Source organism: Glandiceps talaboti, chromosome 9 (genome assembly GCF_964340395.1).
Source record: "Glandiceps talaboti chromosome 9, keGlaTala1.1, whole genome shotgun sequence".
Classification (NCBI taxonomy): domain Eukaryota; kingdom Metazoa; phylum Hemichordata; class Enteropneusta; family Spengelidae; genus Glandiceps; species Glandiceps talaboti.
The window spans coordinates 16,933,821-16,949,866 of record NC_135557.1 but is presented as its reverse complement, the minus strand read 5'-3'; the positions used below and the strand labels follow the sequence as shown (position 1 = coordinate 16,949,866).

At 34.9% G+C, this 16,046-nt stretch overlaps 3 protein-coding genes across 3 annotated transcripts in view; all 3 read right to left on the bottom strand.

Moving 5' to 3' along the window:
* The window catches only part of LOC144439885 (ceramide synthase 6-like), a 5,300-nt gene extending 4,328 nt beyond the window's left edge, over positions 1-972 (bottom strand). Inside the window, exons 1-3 of the mRNA XM_078129116.1 lie at positions 800-972; positions 437-673; positions 99-207 (exon numbers count right to left, since the gene is read on the bottom strand). Of these exons, the coding sequence (XP_077985242.1) occupies positions 99-207; positions 437-673; positions 800-972 (519 nt within the window). The remainder of the gene's footprint in view (positions 1-98; positions 208-436; positions 674-799) is intronic.
* A 3,818-nt stretch (positions 973-4,790) lies between these two features.
* Positions 4,791-9,991, bottom strand: LOC144439884 (ceramide synthase 6-like). Its single transcript, XM_078129115.1, has 8 exons — positions 9,819-9,991; positions 9,455-9,691; positions 9,123-9,231; positions 8,483-8,575; positions 7,863-7,991; positions 6,580-6,686; positions 5,468-5,636; positions 4,791-4,916 (listed from the first exon to the last, which is right to left on the bottom strand). The coding sequence occupies exons 1-8, from the start codon at positions 9,989-9,991 to the stop codon at positions 4,791-4,793; spliced, it is 1,143 nt and encodes a 380-aa protein (XP_077985241.1).
* Positions 9,992-11,880: 1,889 nt separating this feature from the next.
* Positions 11,881-15,702, bottom strand: LOC144440501 (ceramide synthase 6-like). The gene is made up of 8 exons (XM_078129882.1): positions 15,530-15,702; positions 15,166-15,402; positions 14,833-14,941; positions 13,936-14,028; positions 13,444-13,572; positions 13,092-13,198; positions 12,702-12,870; positions 11,881-11,928 (listed from the first exon to the last, which is right to left on the bottom strand). The coding sequence occupies exons 1-8, from the start codon at positions 15,700-15,702 to the stop codon at positions 11,881-11,883; spliced, it is 1,065 nt and encodes a 354-aa protein (XP_077986008.1).
* Positions 15,703-16,046: the final 344 nt, after the last annotated feature.

The window sequence follows — 16,046 nt, the reverse complement described above, 5'->3', positions numbered from 1 at the left end:
TGACTATACAGTGTATAATTGGTGCAGTTTCGAAAACCAAAGCTTGATTTGAAAGAAATAGCGGGATTCTCGGCTAGAGTGTGTTTGAAGTTACTCACGTGTTTCGGGTAACCATACCAACATAACTTTGAGTCCCAAAACCAATCTTCATTCTTCAAATTGTATAATGCATATGTTGTAGCTAAGAGGTAGAACAAGAATCGCCAACTAAAATGTGAAAAAAACAACACATAGAAAATATCTTAATTTTTGGATTATGGAGTCAAACAACATATTCACAATGAAAACAGGCCTTCGTACATGACATACGCCAACTGGTTTATTGTATGGCAAAATTATGACCTCGAAAATGAAAACGTTTCTCTACAATTAACAGTTTGTCTTCAACTTTTTTTCTCCAAATTACAAATGAGCAGTAGTATGTTGATTTTCAAACCTGCTTTCTGAGAACTTTGTCGCCGGTGAAGGTTTGTCTTGGATTCGTCGACGTCGGAACCATCTTTCAACTTGTCGAGGACTCCAATCCAACTGTTTGGCGAATCCGACTATTTGTTTTTGCGATGGCGTTTTGTTCACAGTTTTATACACATTTTCTAGTATAACGTTCGGCTGTGCTTTGGTAGAACGCTTTGCTGAAATTCCGAGGAACTTGGCAATTGGGGCTGCAATCATCCTGAAACAGAAATCAAAGAATGTTAAATGTACAATTCGTTTGTTTTCATAGAGGATGGGAAGACATGATATACAATACAAGTTAAAGAGAAAACAGGTTCTCCCGTTTACTTTGTCAAATGCCTACCTCTCATAAAGTATCCTAATAACGAAAAGTATAGGTGCATACAAATAAAACACAATGTAGAGGTCTTCTACTTGTGGGTACTTTGTACCGTCCACAGATTTCAAATCATCCCAAGTGATATTTTCAGGAAACCAGAAACTCTCCGACCAAAACCACGACTTTAAATCATCCATATTCGAAAGCTTTGTGCTATGAAACATACAAAATATAGAAACGGAGTAGTGTATGCCTTTATATCATTTAGTATCCCGGAGTAATGTACTATTAAAATATAAATTTTTATTTGCATTATAATCATCCTTTTAATGTTTTGTTTGCAATATTTCAAGCTAAAATGTTTTGTGGGATAGCCATTAGCCAAATCACTTGGTTCGTTAGTAGGTCTAATTGTGCTATTGCTAATGGACGTCATTAACATTAAGTGCATAAACTAGATTTAAACTGAATGCCTTCTGTAGGTGCAAAACCGTAGATGTTTGGGCCTACACAAATTGTCGGAATACATAATTCTGAACTATAGCTAATATACATGATGTGTACCACTTAATTGGAAAATTAATGATACGAAACTGTATGAAGTTTGAGGCTTATATAGTTAACATATTTTAAAAATCAAATTGATTATGCAAATTAACCATTTAGCTTATAAGTTGCATTATGTACCAAATTATATGAAATTTGAAGTTTGCATTCTTAAGATAAAGAATAATTACCAAAATCACTAATTATGCAAATTACTCATTAAAACTAAATAAGCTATGCTAACAGGCCTTATTGGATAAGTGTGTTATGGTTAATGTATTAGCCGAATTATATGGACAGACAGACAGAGAGACAGATGGAGAGAGAGAGAGAGAGAGAGAGAGAGAGAGAGACAGACAGACAGACAGACAGATAGACAGACAGACAGACAGATAGATAGAAGCATAACATAACCTCCCCCTTACGGTAGGTAAAAATGAAGGTTCTTGCTTTAAGTGGGTTTAAAAGCATTTACCTCGGGAATATACTTAAAGAAAACCACATTCCACGATGGATATCTTCTATAACATTACAACTGTTTGCCACACTATTGTATGTACAATTAACCCAACGCCCATTCAATAGCTCTTATCAATATATCACTAGAATAGCTACACACACGTACACAACCAGCGTGCGAAATTAACGCCGGTCCTTCGGCCCCGAGACCAACAGATTTCCGTTCGGACCGACAGTTTTTCAGAATTACAACAACGTATCGGTCCTTATGACCGACTGAAATTTGGAGTAAATAATAACATTTATTCAAAGATATATCGAATTTCACCTACATGAATCTGATCTTGTGTTACCTATTTTACTCTCGACATCATCTCGTTCAAGTCAAGTGACACAGAGCTAGCTCGCTACGTGTTGTTGTCAATGTTGATATCATGTCTACATATGACGTAGCATACAACATTTACTTTATGAAATTATGTTAGCAAAAAAACACATAATTGACCGAATTTCTCCAATTATTTGTGTCTTGACTAACCATAACGCCTTAGACATCCAGACCCATTTTACGCATTCAGCACATGCGTCTTTTTCCACCATGATATAGTAATTGTTGTAAAGTTTACTGTTCTAAGTGTATGAAACTTTTAACGTGTTTGAGACAGTTCCACGTTGTATTAATAAAGTATGTGGCGATATTTAGAAGGCAGCAATGAGCTTCTGAAGAAGAAGAAGACGAATTTAAACAGACACTGTTTTTTAAAGGCTGGTATTAAAGCTGGTAAATGTTAGCGGGTTTCCCGAACAATTTACCGGAGTTCCCCATGTGTGTGGCCATGATCAAAACAAACTGACGGAAAACATATAAATTACTCTGAAAATGGCGTTTTAACTAATAAAGAAGGCAGGTACACTTCGTAAAATATCTTCAGTACGATAGGTTTTTTTTGTAAAACAGTAAAAAAAAAATGCGTAGTCTGATTGCTTTCAATTTGATTCATATGATAATGTATGTCCTGTCATGTTGTAATCAACGTATAAACTTAGAAATGTTGCATTTTTGTTGCCATTGTTTTATCTTGAAAATTACTGCATCATGCCAAACATGGGTACATATAGTTGATGACACATTATAGTACAGTTACCATATCACGCTCCCACGTCAAAAAAACTTGCATTGTAAGACATGTTTAGCCATACTTCTCTTCATCATGGTCAGATTTCTTACACATACAGTCGAGTCAGAGACGATACTCAATACACCACTGTATGGTATACGGATAGGGCTTTATGGGGGGGGGGCTTCAGTACATATTTGAAGGAAGACGAAACCGCTCCGTGTCACTTTTGTGGATGGAAATTGAAATAAAGTGAATACACAGTTTTCAAGAGGGATAGTTATGCGACAAAACTTTCTGCCATGATGAAGTTGTGGGTCTACTTTCGCTAAGAGTTGGAAAGCTACATCAGCTGTTGCCACAGACGATGAATATGACTTTAGATATGTGATTCAGAATTTAGTGAATCGTACAGAGAGGAAGGAGAGGACTGTGATCTCTTAGAGATTGCAGATAATGCATATTTAATGATTCATTCACATATATTATCTACAATCTATGGATATGTATTTCTATGGTGTAATGAATACATTCAGTCTCAGACCACTATAGTCTATAGGAACAGATTATGCGAGAATGAATATTCATAGTTTCTGGGTTCATAGTTACAAATGAAAATCTCTACTCATAGAGTCAAATATTACTTGGTAGTGAATCAAAATTTACTTCCAAGTTATTTGTTGACTCTGTGAGTGGAGATTTTATGAAATAATAGTGGATAGTGAACAATTCGTTGTACTCTCTTTTACTTTAATATATCTAAAGATATCTTGTATCATATTAAAGTTCAAAATCATTTAATCTGTAAATAGAGGGTATATAAATATACGTCGTGAACATGAACTGCATTGAGTATGGACCAGCAGTTTTCCTTAAGGACCAGCAGTATTTGCTACATGTCAGTCCTTATGACCAGTAGTCATTTTCCCTTAAGTTCACACACTGTACACAACACCATTTAACCACTTCATATATATATATATATACATATATATATATATATATATATATATATATATATATATATATATATATATATATATATATATATATATATATATATATATATATATATATATATATAAATGTATATATATATATATCGAATAACATGACTTGAGAAAATATGGTAGGTCGGAATTCATTTTATTTTGTTTTGAGAAACTGCTTCGCCACAAAGACAAGATACTCACTCGTTTGTCACAGTATTTCTGTGATAGTTTGATGAGGTGTAAACGAAGAATGTGAAGAGAATCATGCGTGAAGAAACCTAACGCAATATGTAGACTCCTGTATAAATTCAACTTAAAGTCTTAAAACAACCCGAATTCTTAAGAAATGTAATTTAAAAAATGACAATGATACTATGGATAGAAAATCCACACGGAAATAGTTGCAAGTCCTAACAATTTTACCTTTAAGTTTTTGAATGTAATTTTTATTTTGATATTAACACAAAATTCTCACCATTCTTTAACTGGTCAGTGTCTACTCTTAAATTCATAATGGATTCTAACCCCGACTGCAATTATACGAGGTAAGTGGTTTATCCACTCAGCCACCGACAATAGGTTTACCCACGGAAGACACAATCGTGTCAACGTGTCCAATTATGATGAGTAAGTCATTATATCAAACAATTAATTTATTTTTGTTTTTTTAAAAAAACATTCTAGTTGCTGCTAGTGCAGCTTTCAACTCACGTCAGCCAGGTTATTGGAAATACACATTCTTTTACATGTATTTGGATACGTTTTAGTTGAAAGACAATCTGTACTGTGCTTGAAAAAAATGGTCTGCTTAATATTTCAGTAGATACAGGGTAGACATCAGTTCAGCTGTTCGATAGCTATTGGGGTGTTTCGTAAATGGCAGTCAAAGAACATATAGTTTTAAGATTTGGAATTGGAATTGGAATTGGAATTGGAATTGGAATTGACTACATGCTTTAAGTTTTGGACGACTTCATCCTCGTCAGAACTAATCACTTCTTGGTCACTTCGATCGTCTTTTTCAACCTGTTTGGAAAGAACGAGAAAGGAAAGTTGCGACGGTATATATAATGCTAAATACGTGTTTTATGAATCTCACTATTAGTGTGTTATATAAAATGGACTAGTGACACATGGTGACCTCAATTTGCATAGATCGGGGCACGAGTCGTGTTCCATTTTCCCTAGAGTAATATCCTTCAACTATGGAAAGGATATGTGCCTGAGAATATGTGTTATAAAAACTTATTTCTTGGCATCATTCGGGCACTAGTAGATGCCATTTTATTCCTTGTGCTGGTATGTAGCAAATATATATCACACTGTATATATAACGTGTTGATATTTTGAACACCACAAAACCAATGCCGTCATGTATTGTGGTGACGTACAACGACCAGAATTAAATCGCGTGTTTTCTGTTTGAATGTGTGCATCTTGGCCTGTGTAATATATCTCATTCTTATAATCTTCTCCGACCTCGACGATGATAAAATGTCAAATATGAAGTACCTATCATTCAACCAAGCTTAAATCATATTCTAACAAAGTGTTAATACCATAATTGTCATACTTACCTTACCAGAACGCAATGCCATGACTATCATTCTTACAATGGTATAGAACCAAAACACGTGTAATAATTGTAAAATCGACAGAAGAGACATGAATATCCACCAGGGAAGTGGTCTTGGTGTAGTAGGTGCTATTATCACCCAACTTTCAAATACCACAGATTTTAACACACTGCAATTAAAATTAGAGATTTCTGTTAGAAGTATATGGTTCTAATACAGAGGTAGGCAAACACTACATGCACACCACCTTTCTATCCATCTTCGGTTTTCGCCAAGTGTATAATTTCAGAATTTTTATCAAGCAAATAATTTAAAAAAATTACTGGGCTTTGTCATATGTTATATTTTTCAACACACCAATGTGTCTAGCTATTTTAGTCCAATTTACATATCCCGTATGATTAATGAATGTGACAAGTTTGACCTTTACTAATTATTAGTGTCAGTCATTGAATGGCGGGCGTGTATACATATGTGTTATTGGTATTCATGTTGGAACATGTTCGCCACAAAGTAAAAATGATATATATTACTGTTAAAGGTGACTAACTACTACTACTACTACTAATATATATATATATATATATATATATATATATATATATATATATATATATATATATATATATATATATATATATATATATATATATATATATATAACAGTATCAAGTAAGATACACAGGAGCCGTTACACAGTGTTTCACGCTGTTGCGATCATCAGACAATCATATATATAATAGTATATGTACATGAAATTTGCATGTATACCGCGAAATTAATGCCCGGGTATGTATACGACACCAAATGAAATTGCGGGTATGATCACAAGCAAATTTTATTGGGGTTTCTGAATTGAAGTTTGTTTGTTTTGCCGAAATGTATATCTCCCTGTTAATTTCAGCATATGGTTTAGAAAGAAAAGGAGTCAGTATAATTTAGAAATACTAGGTGCATTATTTCTATGAGATTATCATCATATCAAAATACATAAATGCTGAAGCTATCTTTTTCTACGTCAAACGGGACATATCGTGGATGTTGGGAAAACGACGATGGACATTTTCTATTTTCTGTTAATTTTCAAAATATAATTTGAAAGGAATACTCACTGTAAAGGATATATAATAAGTCTTGTGATGAAAAATACAACAGCAAAAAGTATAAAAAGTGAGTCACACAGTTTCTGTGATTTTACATAGATTGCCATCTTTCCTGCCTGGAAGAATAGAATAAGAAGCCTCCATAGAAGACATAGACCCCGAACTGGTTGTTGATGGCTAAACTATGCAAATTTAAGTTTGACCTTGAACATGAAGGTTAAGGTCAAAAGTCTCTCTGAATACAATGTGGGTGTACACATTTAAATGGTGTCGTTTGGGATAACACTTCCAAATATATTGCCCAATTTGCTATTTGACCATGAAGATGGTGGTCAAAGTCGAATGGCAATTTATAACAGAAAGCTTACCTTTGATAGATACTTACATGGAGTCTTTGTGTATTCAACTTCTGACAGAAATAAAAATTTCAGTTATTACAACTTGAAAATATTTGTCGAGGACAGGGGTCAAGTTCTCATTACAAAGCATACCATTGATAATGAGGCGTAGACACTTGAATGATGTCCATATGTATCAACCTAGGTGTTTTTAAGATGGGCTTAGAAGCAAAGTTTGTTTTGTAATTACAAATATGGCCGCCATATGATATAAAGGTCAAGGTAGCGAAATTGAGGGAGGTACATATGTCCCACATTGTTAAAATCTAAGTCATGATTAAAATATAATCATCACTTGAAATGGTTGATTCAAGGAGCTTTAAATAACTTAACTTGCCTGTTCAACCTTGCAGAAGACTTTGAAGGTCAAAGGTTATATAGGTGTAGGCACTTAAATGGAGTTTCACACCTAAATTCATGGTGCAAATTGACCAAATTGTGAAATTTTACAGCAAATATGGCTGCCATTCGGCCATATTTGATTCTATCACAAAACGAAATAACATAGTATGTTACCTTTGTATCACATTTGGTTGAAATATTGGTACCACAGATACGAGGGTGAACGTAAGCACACATGCGTGCATGGACAGAAGGACGCACAGACAGAACCCAACTTATACTAGGAGCTCTCCGGGCGGTGCCCGTTGGGAGCTAACAAAAGATTGTATGACAATCGATATACCAATATCAATTAATCATTTTTTAAAACAATTTTTCACAAAGTGTTTGATCACATATAATAGAGAGAGGGGGGGGGGATTAGTGGGAGTTAAAGTTAACTATTAAGGCAAGACCACTGGAATAAGACGTACATGTGTCGTTCCATAACTATCTTCGTAAGTTTTCCAAAATGAAATAGACATACTAAAAAATTAGCATCAAGTGTCTTACTTCTAAGAATATATCCGAACAATCATGTATAACCAACACAATAGCACCCATGCGTAAGTAGTTGACGGTCCAGGAAAAAGTTATTAACATAATTGTTACGACGTGGTGGATAAATGTCTCTAAGAAATCCTGTAAAAGAACAAAAATTGTGTAAACAATGTTTTGAATTAAAACGCAGAAAGAGAGCATTCACCAGAATGTGAAACATATCAAAGTCAGCCACTTGGCAAGTTAAGGTTGTGGGGTTTACTTAAAGCTGCATTGAAAGATTAAGTCGTTGTTTTGGCTTATTTAGGGAGTAGTTACGTAACGGACTGAACTTTCAGACTAGACATTTAACCGAATCAGATACATTAACATTTTTGGAATGCACTCCTCGTCATAAAAAAAACACTAGGAATGTCAAAGGTTTTCGAACTACAGTTATATTTACAGCAATATCAAAGAATGGAGACTTGGCGTGGACGACTTCAAGACAAAACTCGTTAGATTTATTTTATCCCCCCCCCCCTTTTTTAAATTTTTGATTTTTTTTTTTACAGATTTTATCAATTTGAATACGGTTTGTCTTGGCGACGCTGACAATCGCCATTGCATGTATACTGACAACAGTCCCATACCTTCCTTTTCACATCAAAGAACTGTGAGAAGAGTAGAGCCCAATAGAACGATAATTCCACCATGTAATATATTTCAAGTTGTTCTGTCAGTTGCTAGGAAACGAAAAGAAGGAGGGAAACACAGGAAATAAGTAAGTAAGTACGACCGTACCACAGAGAACACTGCAAACGCTCGTGCAGATACTCTAAGTACTCTACGCTTTGTCTCCACTAGCTATTAAACCAGCTTAGCAAGATTTATAGTTTCATAAATTGATGTATTTTTGCACATAATTGACGACAAAAATCAAACAGTTGCAGCTGCTGAAATTTCTAGGTTTTTTCTACTGTTACATTTATTTTTGAGTATGTGACAATGTTTTCCGTAATGTTTAGTCTTAGTTACCCAGACTCTCACCGCTGGGGCTCTTCTACGAGACCACCCAAACGAGATCTCGTTTGGGGAGGTCTTGTTGGCAGAGCTCCCAGCGGTGAGAGTCTGGGTAACCGAGACTACGTTATGTTGATAATTTGATTCAGCAACAAGAGGCCCTATTTTTTAGACTTGACTGTAAAGTGTATTGATGCAGTTTCGAAAACCAAAGCTTGATTTGAAAGAAATAGCGGGATTCTCGGCTAGATTGTGTTTGAAGTTACTCACGTGTTTTGGGTAACCATACCAACATAACTTTGAGTCCCAAAACCAATCTTCATTCTTCAAATTGTATAATGCATATGTTGTCGCTAAGAGGTAGAACAGGAATCGCCAACTAAAATGTGAAAAAAACAACAAAGAGAAAATATGTGAATTTTTGGATTATGGAGTCAAGCAACATATTCACAATGAAAACAGGCCTTCGTACATGACATACGCCAACTGGTTTATTGTATGGCAAAATTATGACCTCGAAAACGTTCCTCTAGTATTGATTGTTTATTTTTAACTTTTTTTCTCCAAATTATAAATGAGCAGTAGTATGTTGATTTTCAAACCTGCTTTCTGAGAACTTTGTCGACGGTGAAGGTTTGTCTTGGATTCGTCGACGTCGGAACCATCTTTCAACTCGTCGAGGACTCCAATCTAACTGTTTGGCGAATCCGACTATCTGTTTTTGCGATGGCGTTTTGTTCACAGTTTTATACACATTTTCTAGTATAACATTCGGCTGTGCTTTGGTAAAACGTTTTGCTGAAATTCCGAGGAACTTGGCAATTGGGGCTGCAATCATCCTGAAACAGAAATCAAAGAATGTTAAAAGTACAATTCGTTTGTTTTCATAGAGGATGGGAAAGACATGATGTACAATACAAGTTAAAGAGAAAACAGGTTCTCCTGTTTACTTTGTCAAATGCCTACCTCTCATAAAGTATCCTAATAACGAAAAGTATAGGTGCATACAAATAAAACACAATGTAGAGGTCTTCCAGTTGTGGGTACTTTGTACCGTCCACAGATTGCAAATCAGCCCAAGTCACATTTACAGGCAACCAGAAACTCTCCGACCAAAACCACGAGTTTGAGTCATCCATATTCGAAAGCTCTGTGCTATGAAACATACAAAATATAGAAACGGAGTAGTGTATGCCTTTATATCATTTAGTATCCCGGAGTAATTTACTATTCAAATATAAATTTAATCCAATTAATGAATATAAATATTCATAAATAATTGAACTCATTTGCATTACAATCACCCTTTTAATGTTTTGTTTGCAATATTTCAAGCTAAAATGTTTTGTGGGATAGCCATTAGCCAAATCACTTGGTTCGTTAGTAGGTCTAATTGTGCTACGGCGAATGGACGTCATTAAGTACACACACTAGATTTAAACTGAATGCCTTCTGTAGGTGCAAAACCGTAGATGTTTGGGCCTACACAAATTGTTGGAATACACAATTCTGAACTATAGTTATTATACATGATATGTACCACTTAATTGGAAAATTAATGATACGAAACTGTATGAAGTTTGAGGCTTATATAGTTAACATATTATAAAAATCAAATTAATTATGCAAATTAACCATTTAGCTTATAAGTTGCACCATGTACCAAATTATATGAAATTTGAAGATTGCATTCTTAAGATAAAGAATAATTACCAAAATCACTAATTATGCAAATTACTCATTAAAACTAAATAAGCTATGATAACAGGCCTTATTGGATAAGTGTGTTATAATTAATGTATTAGCCGAATTATATTGACAGACAGACAGACAGAGAGACAGACGGAGAGAGAGAGAGAGAGAGAGAGAGAGAGAGAGAGAGAGAGAGAGAGAGAGAGAGAGAGACAGACAGACAGACAGACAGACAGACAGACAGATAGAAGCATAACATAACCTCCCCCTTACGGTAGGTAAAAATGAAGGTTCTTGCTTTGTGGGTTTAAAAGCTTTTACCTCGGGAATATACTTAAAAAAAACTGTTTGCCACACTACTGTATGTACAATTACACCAACGGCCATTCAATAGCTCCTATTCATAGAATAGTTACACACACGTACACAACACCATTTATCCACTTCATATATATATATATATATATATATATATATATATCGAATAACATGACTTGTGAAAATATGGTAGGTCGGAATTCATTTTATTTTGTTTTGAGAAGCTGCTTCGCCACAAAGACAAGATACTCACTCGTTTGTCACAATGTATCTGTGATAGTTTAATGAGGTGTAAACGAAGAATGTGAAGAGAATCATACGTGAAGAAACCTAACGCAATATGTAGACTCCTGTATAAATTCAACTTAAAGTCTTAAAACAACCTGAATTCTTAAGAAATGTAATTTAAAAAATGGCAATGATACTATGGATAGAAAATTCACACGGAAATAGATGCAAGTCCTAACAATTTTACCTTTAAGTTTTTGAATGTAATTTTTATTTTGATATTAACACAAAATTCTCACCATTCTTTAACTGGTCGGTGTCAACTCTTAAATCCATAATGGATTCTAACCCCGACTGCAATTATACGAGGTAAGTGGTTTATCCACTCAGCCACCGACAATAGTTTTACCCACGGAAGACACAATCGTGTTCAACGTGTCCAATTATGATGAGTAAGTCATTATATCAAACAATTGATTTATTTTTGTTTTTTTAAAAACGTTGTAGTTGCAGCTAGTGCAGCTTTTAACTCAGGTCAGCCAGGTTATCGGAAATACACATTCTTTTATATGTATTTGGATACGTTTATTTGAAAGACAATATATACTGTGCTTGAAAAAAATTGTCTGCTTAATATTTCAATAGATGCAGGGTACACATCAGTTCAGCTGTTCGATAGCTATTGGGGTGTTTCGTAAATGGCAGTCAAAGAACATATAGTTTTAAGATTTGGAATTGGAATTGGAATTGGAATTGACTACATGCTTTCTGTTTTGGACGACTTCATCCTCTAGTCAGAACTGCTCTCTTCTTGGTCACTTCGAACGTCTTTTTCAACCTGTTCGGAAAGAATGAGAAACAACAGGAATTTTAAAAACTGAATAGTGATTTACATATCATATAAACACTTCAGTCAACGTTAAGAATAATTGAAATAAGCGACGGCTAAATACATATATTGCGAATCTCACTATTAGTGCGTTATTATATGAAATTATGCTAATGTTAGCCGGAAGTTCGGAACTGCACTTTTACAGCACTTATGGTGAATGTTATTCCCACGAGCCTCGTGCACGTACAGCCTGAGATTCGTACTACATATAGTTGTTTATGACGCATATTTTCAGCACAGCCTTCAGTGACTGGCTCAGATCGTGTCACAAGTATGTACTAGTGACCTCAATTTGCATAGAGCGAGTCAAGAGTCGTGTTCCATTTTCCCTAGGGTAATATCCTTCAACTATGGAAAGGATATGTGCTTGAGATTATGTGTTATAAAAAACTTATTTCTTGGCATCATTCGGGCACTAGTAGATGCCATTTTATTCCTTGTGCTGGTATGTAGCAAATATATATCACACTGTATATATAACGTGTTGATATTTTGAACACCACAACACCAATGACGTCACGTATTGTGGTGACGTACAACGACCAGAATTAAATCGCATGTATTCTGTTTGAATGTGTACACTTTGACTTGTGCAATGCATATTATTCCTATAATCTTCTCCGACCTCAACGATAATAAAACGTCACATGAAGTACAAACCAATCAAACAACCAACCTTAACTCATCCTCTAACAAAGTGTTAATACTATAACACTTACCTTACCAGAACGCAATGCCATGAACACCGCCCTTAGAATGATACAGAACCAAAAAACGTGTAATAATTGTAAAATCGACAGCAGAGACAGGAATATCCACCAGGGAATTTGATTTGGTGTAGTCGGTGCTATTATCACCCAACTTTCAAACGCCACAGATCTTAATACACTGGAAGTAAATTTGAGAATTTCGTTAGTATGTGCTCAAAAACAAATACATTTAATTGCTTATTTTCATCATGTGATTGGTTTTGCATTAGGAACTATTTTATCTCAATTTATCGCATTTGCAGAGTCAAAAGTGAAAATCTTTCTGACTGTACATCACCGCAGACAGTACTATATATGTAATAATTCCATTGCTGATATAATTATAGAAAGAATACTTACTGGACAGGATATATAATAAGTCTAGTGATGAAAAATACAACAGCAAAAAGCATAAAAAGTGAGTCACACAGTTTCTGTGATTTTGCATAGAGTGCCATCTTTGCTGCCTGGAAGGATAGAATAAAACATTTTGTGACACTCTATTGATCGATATCAATCAATAATAACATTTGAAAACAGTCTTTCACATAGTTTTTGATCACAAATAATTCAGTCTATCTTCATCAGACTCTTTGCGAGTAGGAGAGCTCAAACGTATCAAGACTTAAAGTTAACTATATGCAGGCAATACCTGAAATCAGACATATATGGTCCATACTATCTTTGTAAGTTTTCAAAATAAGTGTCTTACTTCCACGAATACGTCCGAACAATCATGTATAACTAACACAGAGGCACCGATACGTAAGTAGTTGAGGGTCCAGGAATAGATTATTAACATAATTGTTACAACGTGGTGGACAAACATTTCGAAGAAATCCTGTAATAGAACAAAAGATAAATAAACAAGATAACATTATTAAATTAACTGATATATATTTACAATAATAGCAACTGATTACCATTTCGGGTCACGTGCTATATATATATATATGCGTGTGTGTGTGTACAATGACAGATTAACAGATGCATTTATATGTTTTCAGAATACACTACTCATCATAAAAATATTGACATGTAGGAACTTGGCACACTGGAGCACGGACAACGTACGAATCGATTTGACAAAACTGGGTTTTGTTGTCCGAATCATTTTATCAATTTGTTATCAATTTGAAAATGTCTATATTTATTTTTGCGACGCTGACAATCGCCATTGCAAGTACTCAAAACAGTCCCATACCTTCCTTTTCACGTCAAAGAACTGCGAGAAGAGTAGAGCCCAATATAACGATAATTCCACCATGTAATATATTTCAAGTTGTTCTGTCAGTTGCTAGGAAACGAAAAGAAGGAGGGAAACACAGAAAATAAGTAAGTACGATCTTACCACAGAGAGCACTGTAAAAGCTCGTGCAGATAGTCTAAGGCCAAATAAAAAAAGTTGTTTGGTTCCGGTTACCCGACCCCACCTAATTTTTCACCCCGACCCTAGTCTTGCAAGAAATAATGGATGCGGAAAATGATATCAACTGAAGAAGACAATATAACTGTTCTTCCAATCTGTAATGGCTGTACATCTGACAAGAAGAAACCAATAACACAGAGACCATATGGCAAACAACAGAAAACATAACTACCTGAACTCGACACTTATATATGAAAAAAAATTAAAAAACTAAAAAAAATCTGCCCACCCCACCCCACCTATTCTAAAATTGAATGTAATCTGAAGTACACAATTTTTTTATGCCTAAGTACTCCAGGCGTTGTCTATAAGTCGATACATAAAACATTAATTATATCGTCGTTTATCAGATTGTATTGCTTTACTTAGTTCTTATCGTGCTTATATTAGATACACCATTCGCCTTGAAGGCTTCGGACTTGGCTTTCAGATTTACTTGAACATCTCTGTTGAACCATGGTTTCTGATTGGGATAACTACGAACCAACTTTATTGGAATACAAGATTCTATGCGGAAATTTCTCCGTTCTATTGATAATTTGATTCAGCAACAAGAGGCCCTACTCTTTAGACTTGACTGCACAGTGTATAATTGGTGCAGTTTTGAATACCAAAGCTTGATGTGAAAGGAATAGCGGAAATCTCGGCTAGAATGTGCTTGAAGTTACTTACATGTTTAGGGTAACCATACCAACATAACTTTGAGTCCCAAAACCAATCTTCATTCTTCAAATTGTATAATGCATATGTTGTAGCTAAGAAGTAGAACAGGAATCGCCAACTAAAAAGTGAAACAAACCAGAAAATGTCTTAATTTTTGGATTATGGAGTCAAACAACAGGTTCGCAATGAAAACAGGCCTTCGTACATGACATACGCCAACTGGTTCATTGTATGGCAAAATTATGACCTCGAAAATGAAAACGTTTCTCTACAATTGACATTTTGTCTTCAACTTTTTTTTCTCCAAGCTACAAATGAGCAGTAGTATGTTGATTTTCAAACCTGGATTCTGAGAACTTTGTCGCCGGTGAAGGATTGTCTTGGATTCGTCGACGTCGGAACCATCTTTCAACTTGTCGATGACTCCAATCTAACTGTTTGGCGAATCCGACTATCTGTTTTTGCGATGGCGTTTTGCTAACAGTTTTATACACATTTTCTAGTATAACGTTCGGCTGTGCTTTGGTAAAACGTTTTGCTGAAATTCCGAGGAACTTGGCAATTGGGGCTGCAATTATCCTGAAACAGAAATCAAAGAATATTAAATGTACAATTCGTTTGTTTTCATAGAGGATGGGAAAGACATGATGTACAATACAAGTTAAAGAGAAAACAGGTTCTCCCGTTTACTTTGTCAAATGCCTACCTCTCGTAAAGTATCCTAATAACGAAAAGTATAGGTGCATACAAATAAAACACAATGTAGAGGTCTTCTACTTGTGGGTACTTTGTACCGTCCACAGATTGCAAATCAGCCCAAGTCACATTTACAGGCAACCAGAATCTCCGCGACCAAAACCACGAGTTTAAGTCATCCATATTCGAAAGCTCAGTGCTATGAAACCACAAGAAGGAATGTAGGGACGGAGTAGCGTATGCATTTATTTCAATTACTATCCCGGAGTAATGGACTATCCAAATACAGATTTCTATTCATAAGTAATCGAACTCATTGAAATTCTAATTACCCTTTTAATGTTTTGTTTGCAATATTTCAAGCTACAATGTTTTGAGTCATTAGCCAAATCACATGCTTCGTTAGTAGGTCTACTTTTGCAATGACTAATGAAAGTCATTAAGTACACACACTAGATTTAAACTGAATGCCTTCTGTACCACTTAATTGGATTAATGATTCAAAACGGTATGAAGATTGAAAATAT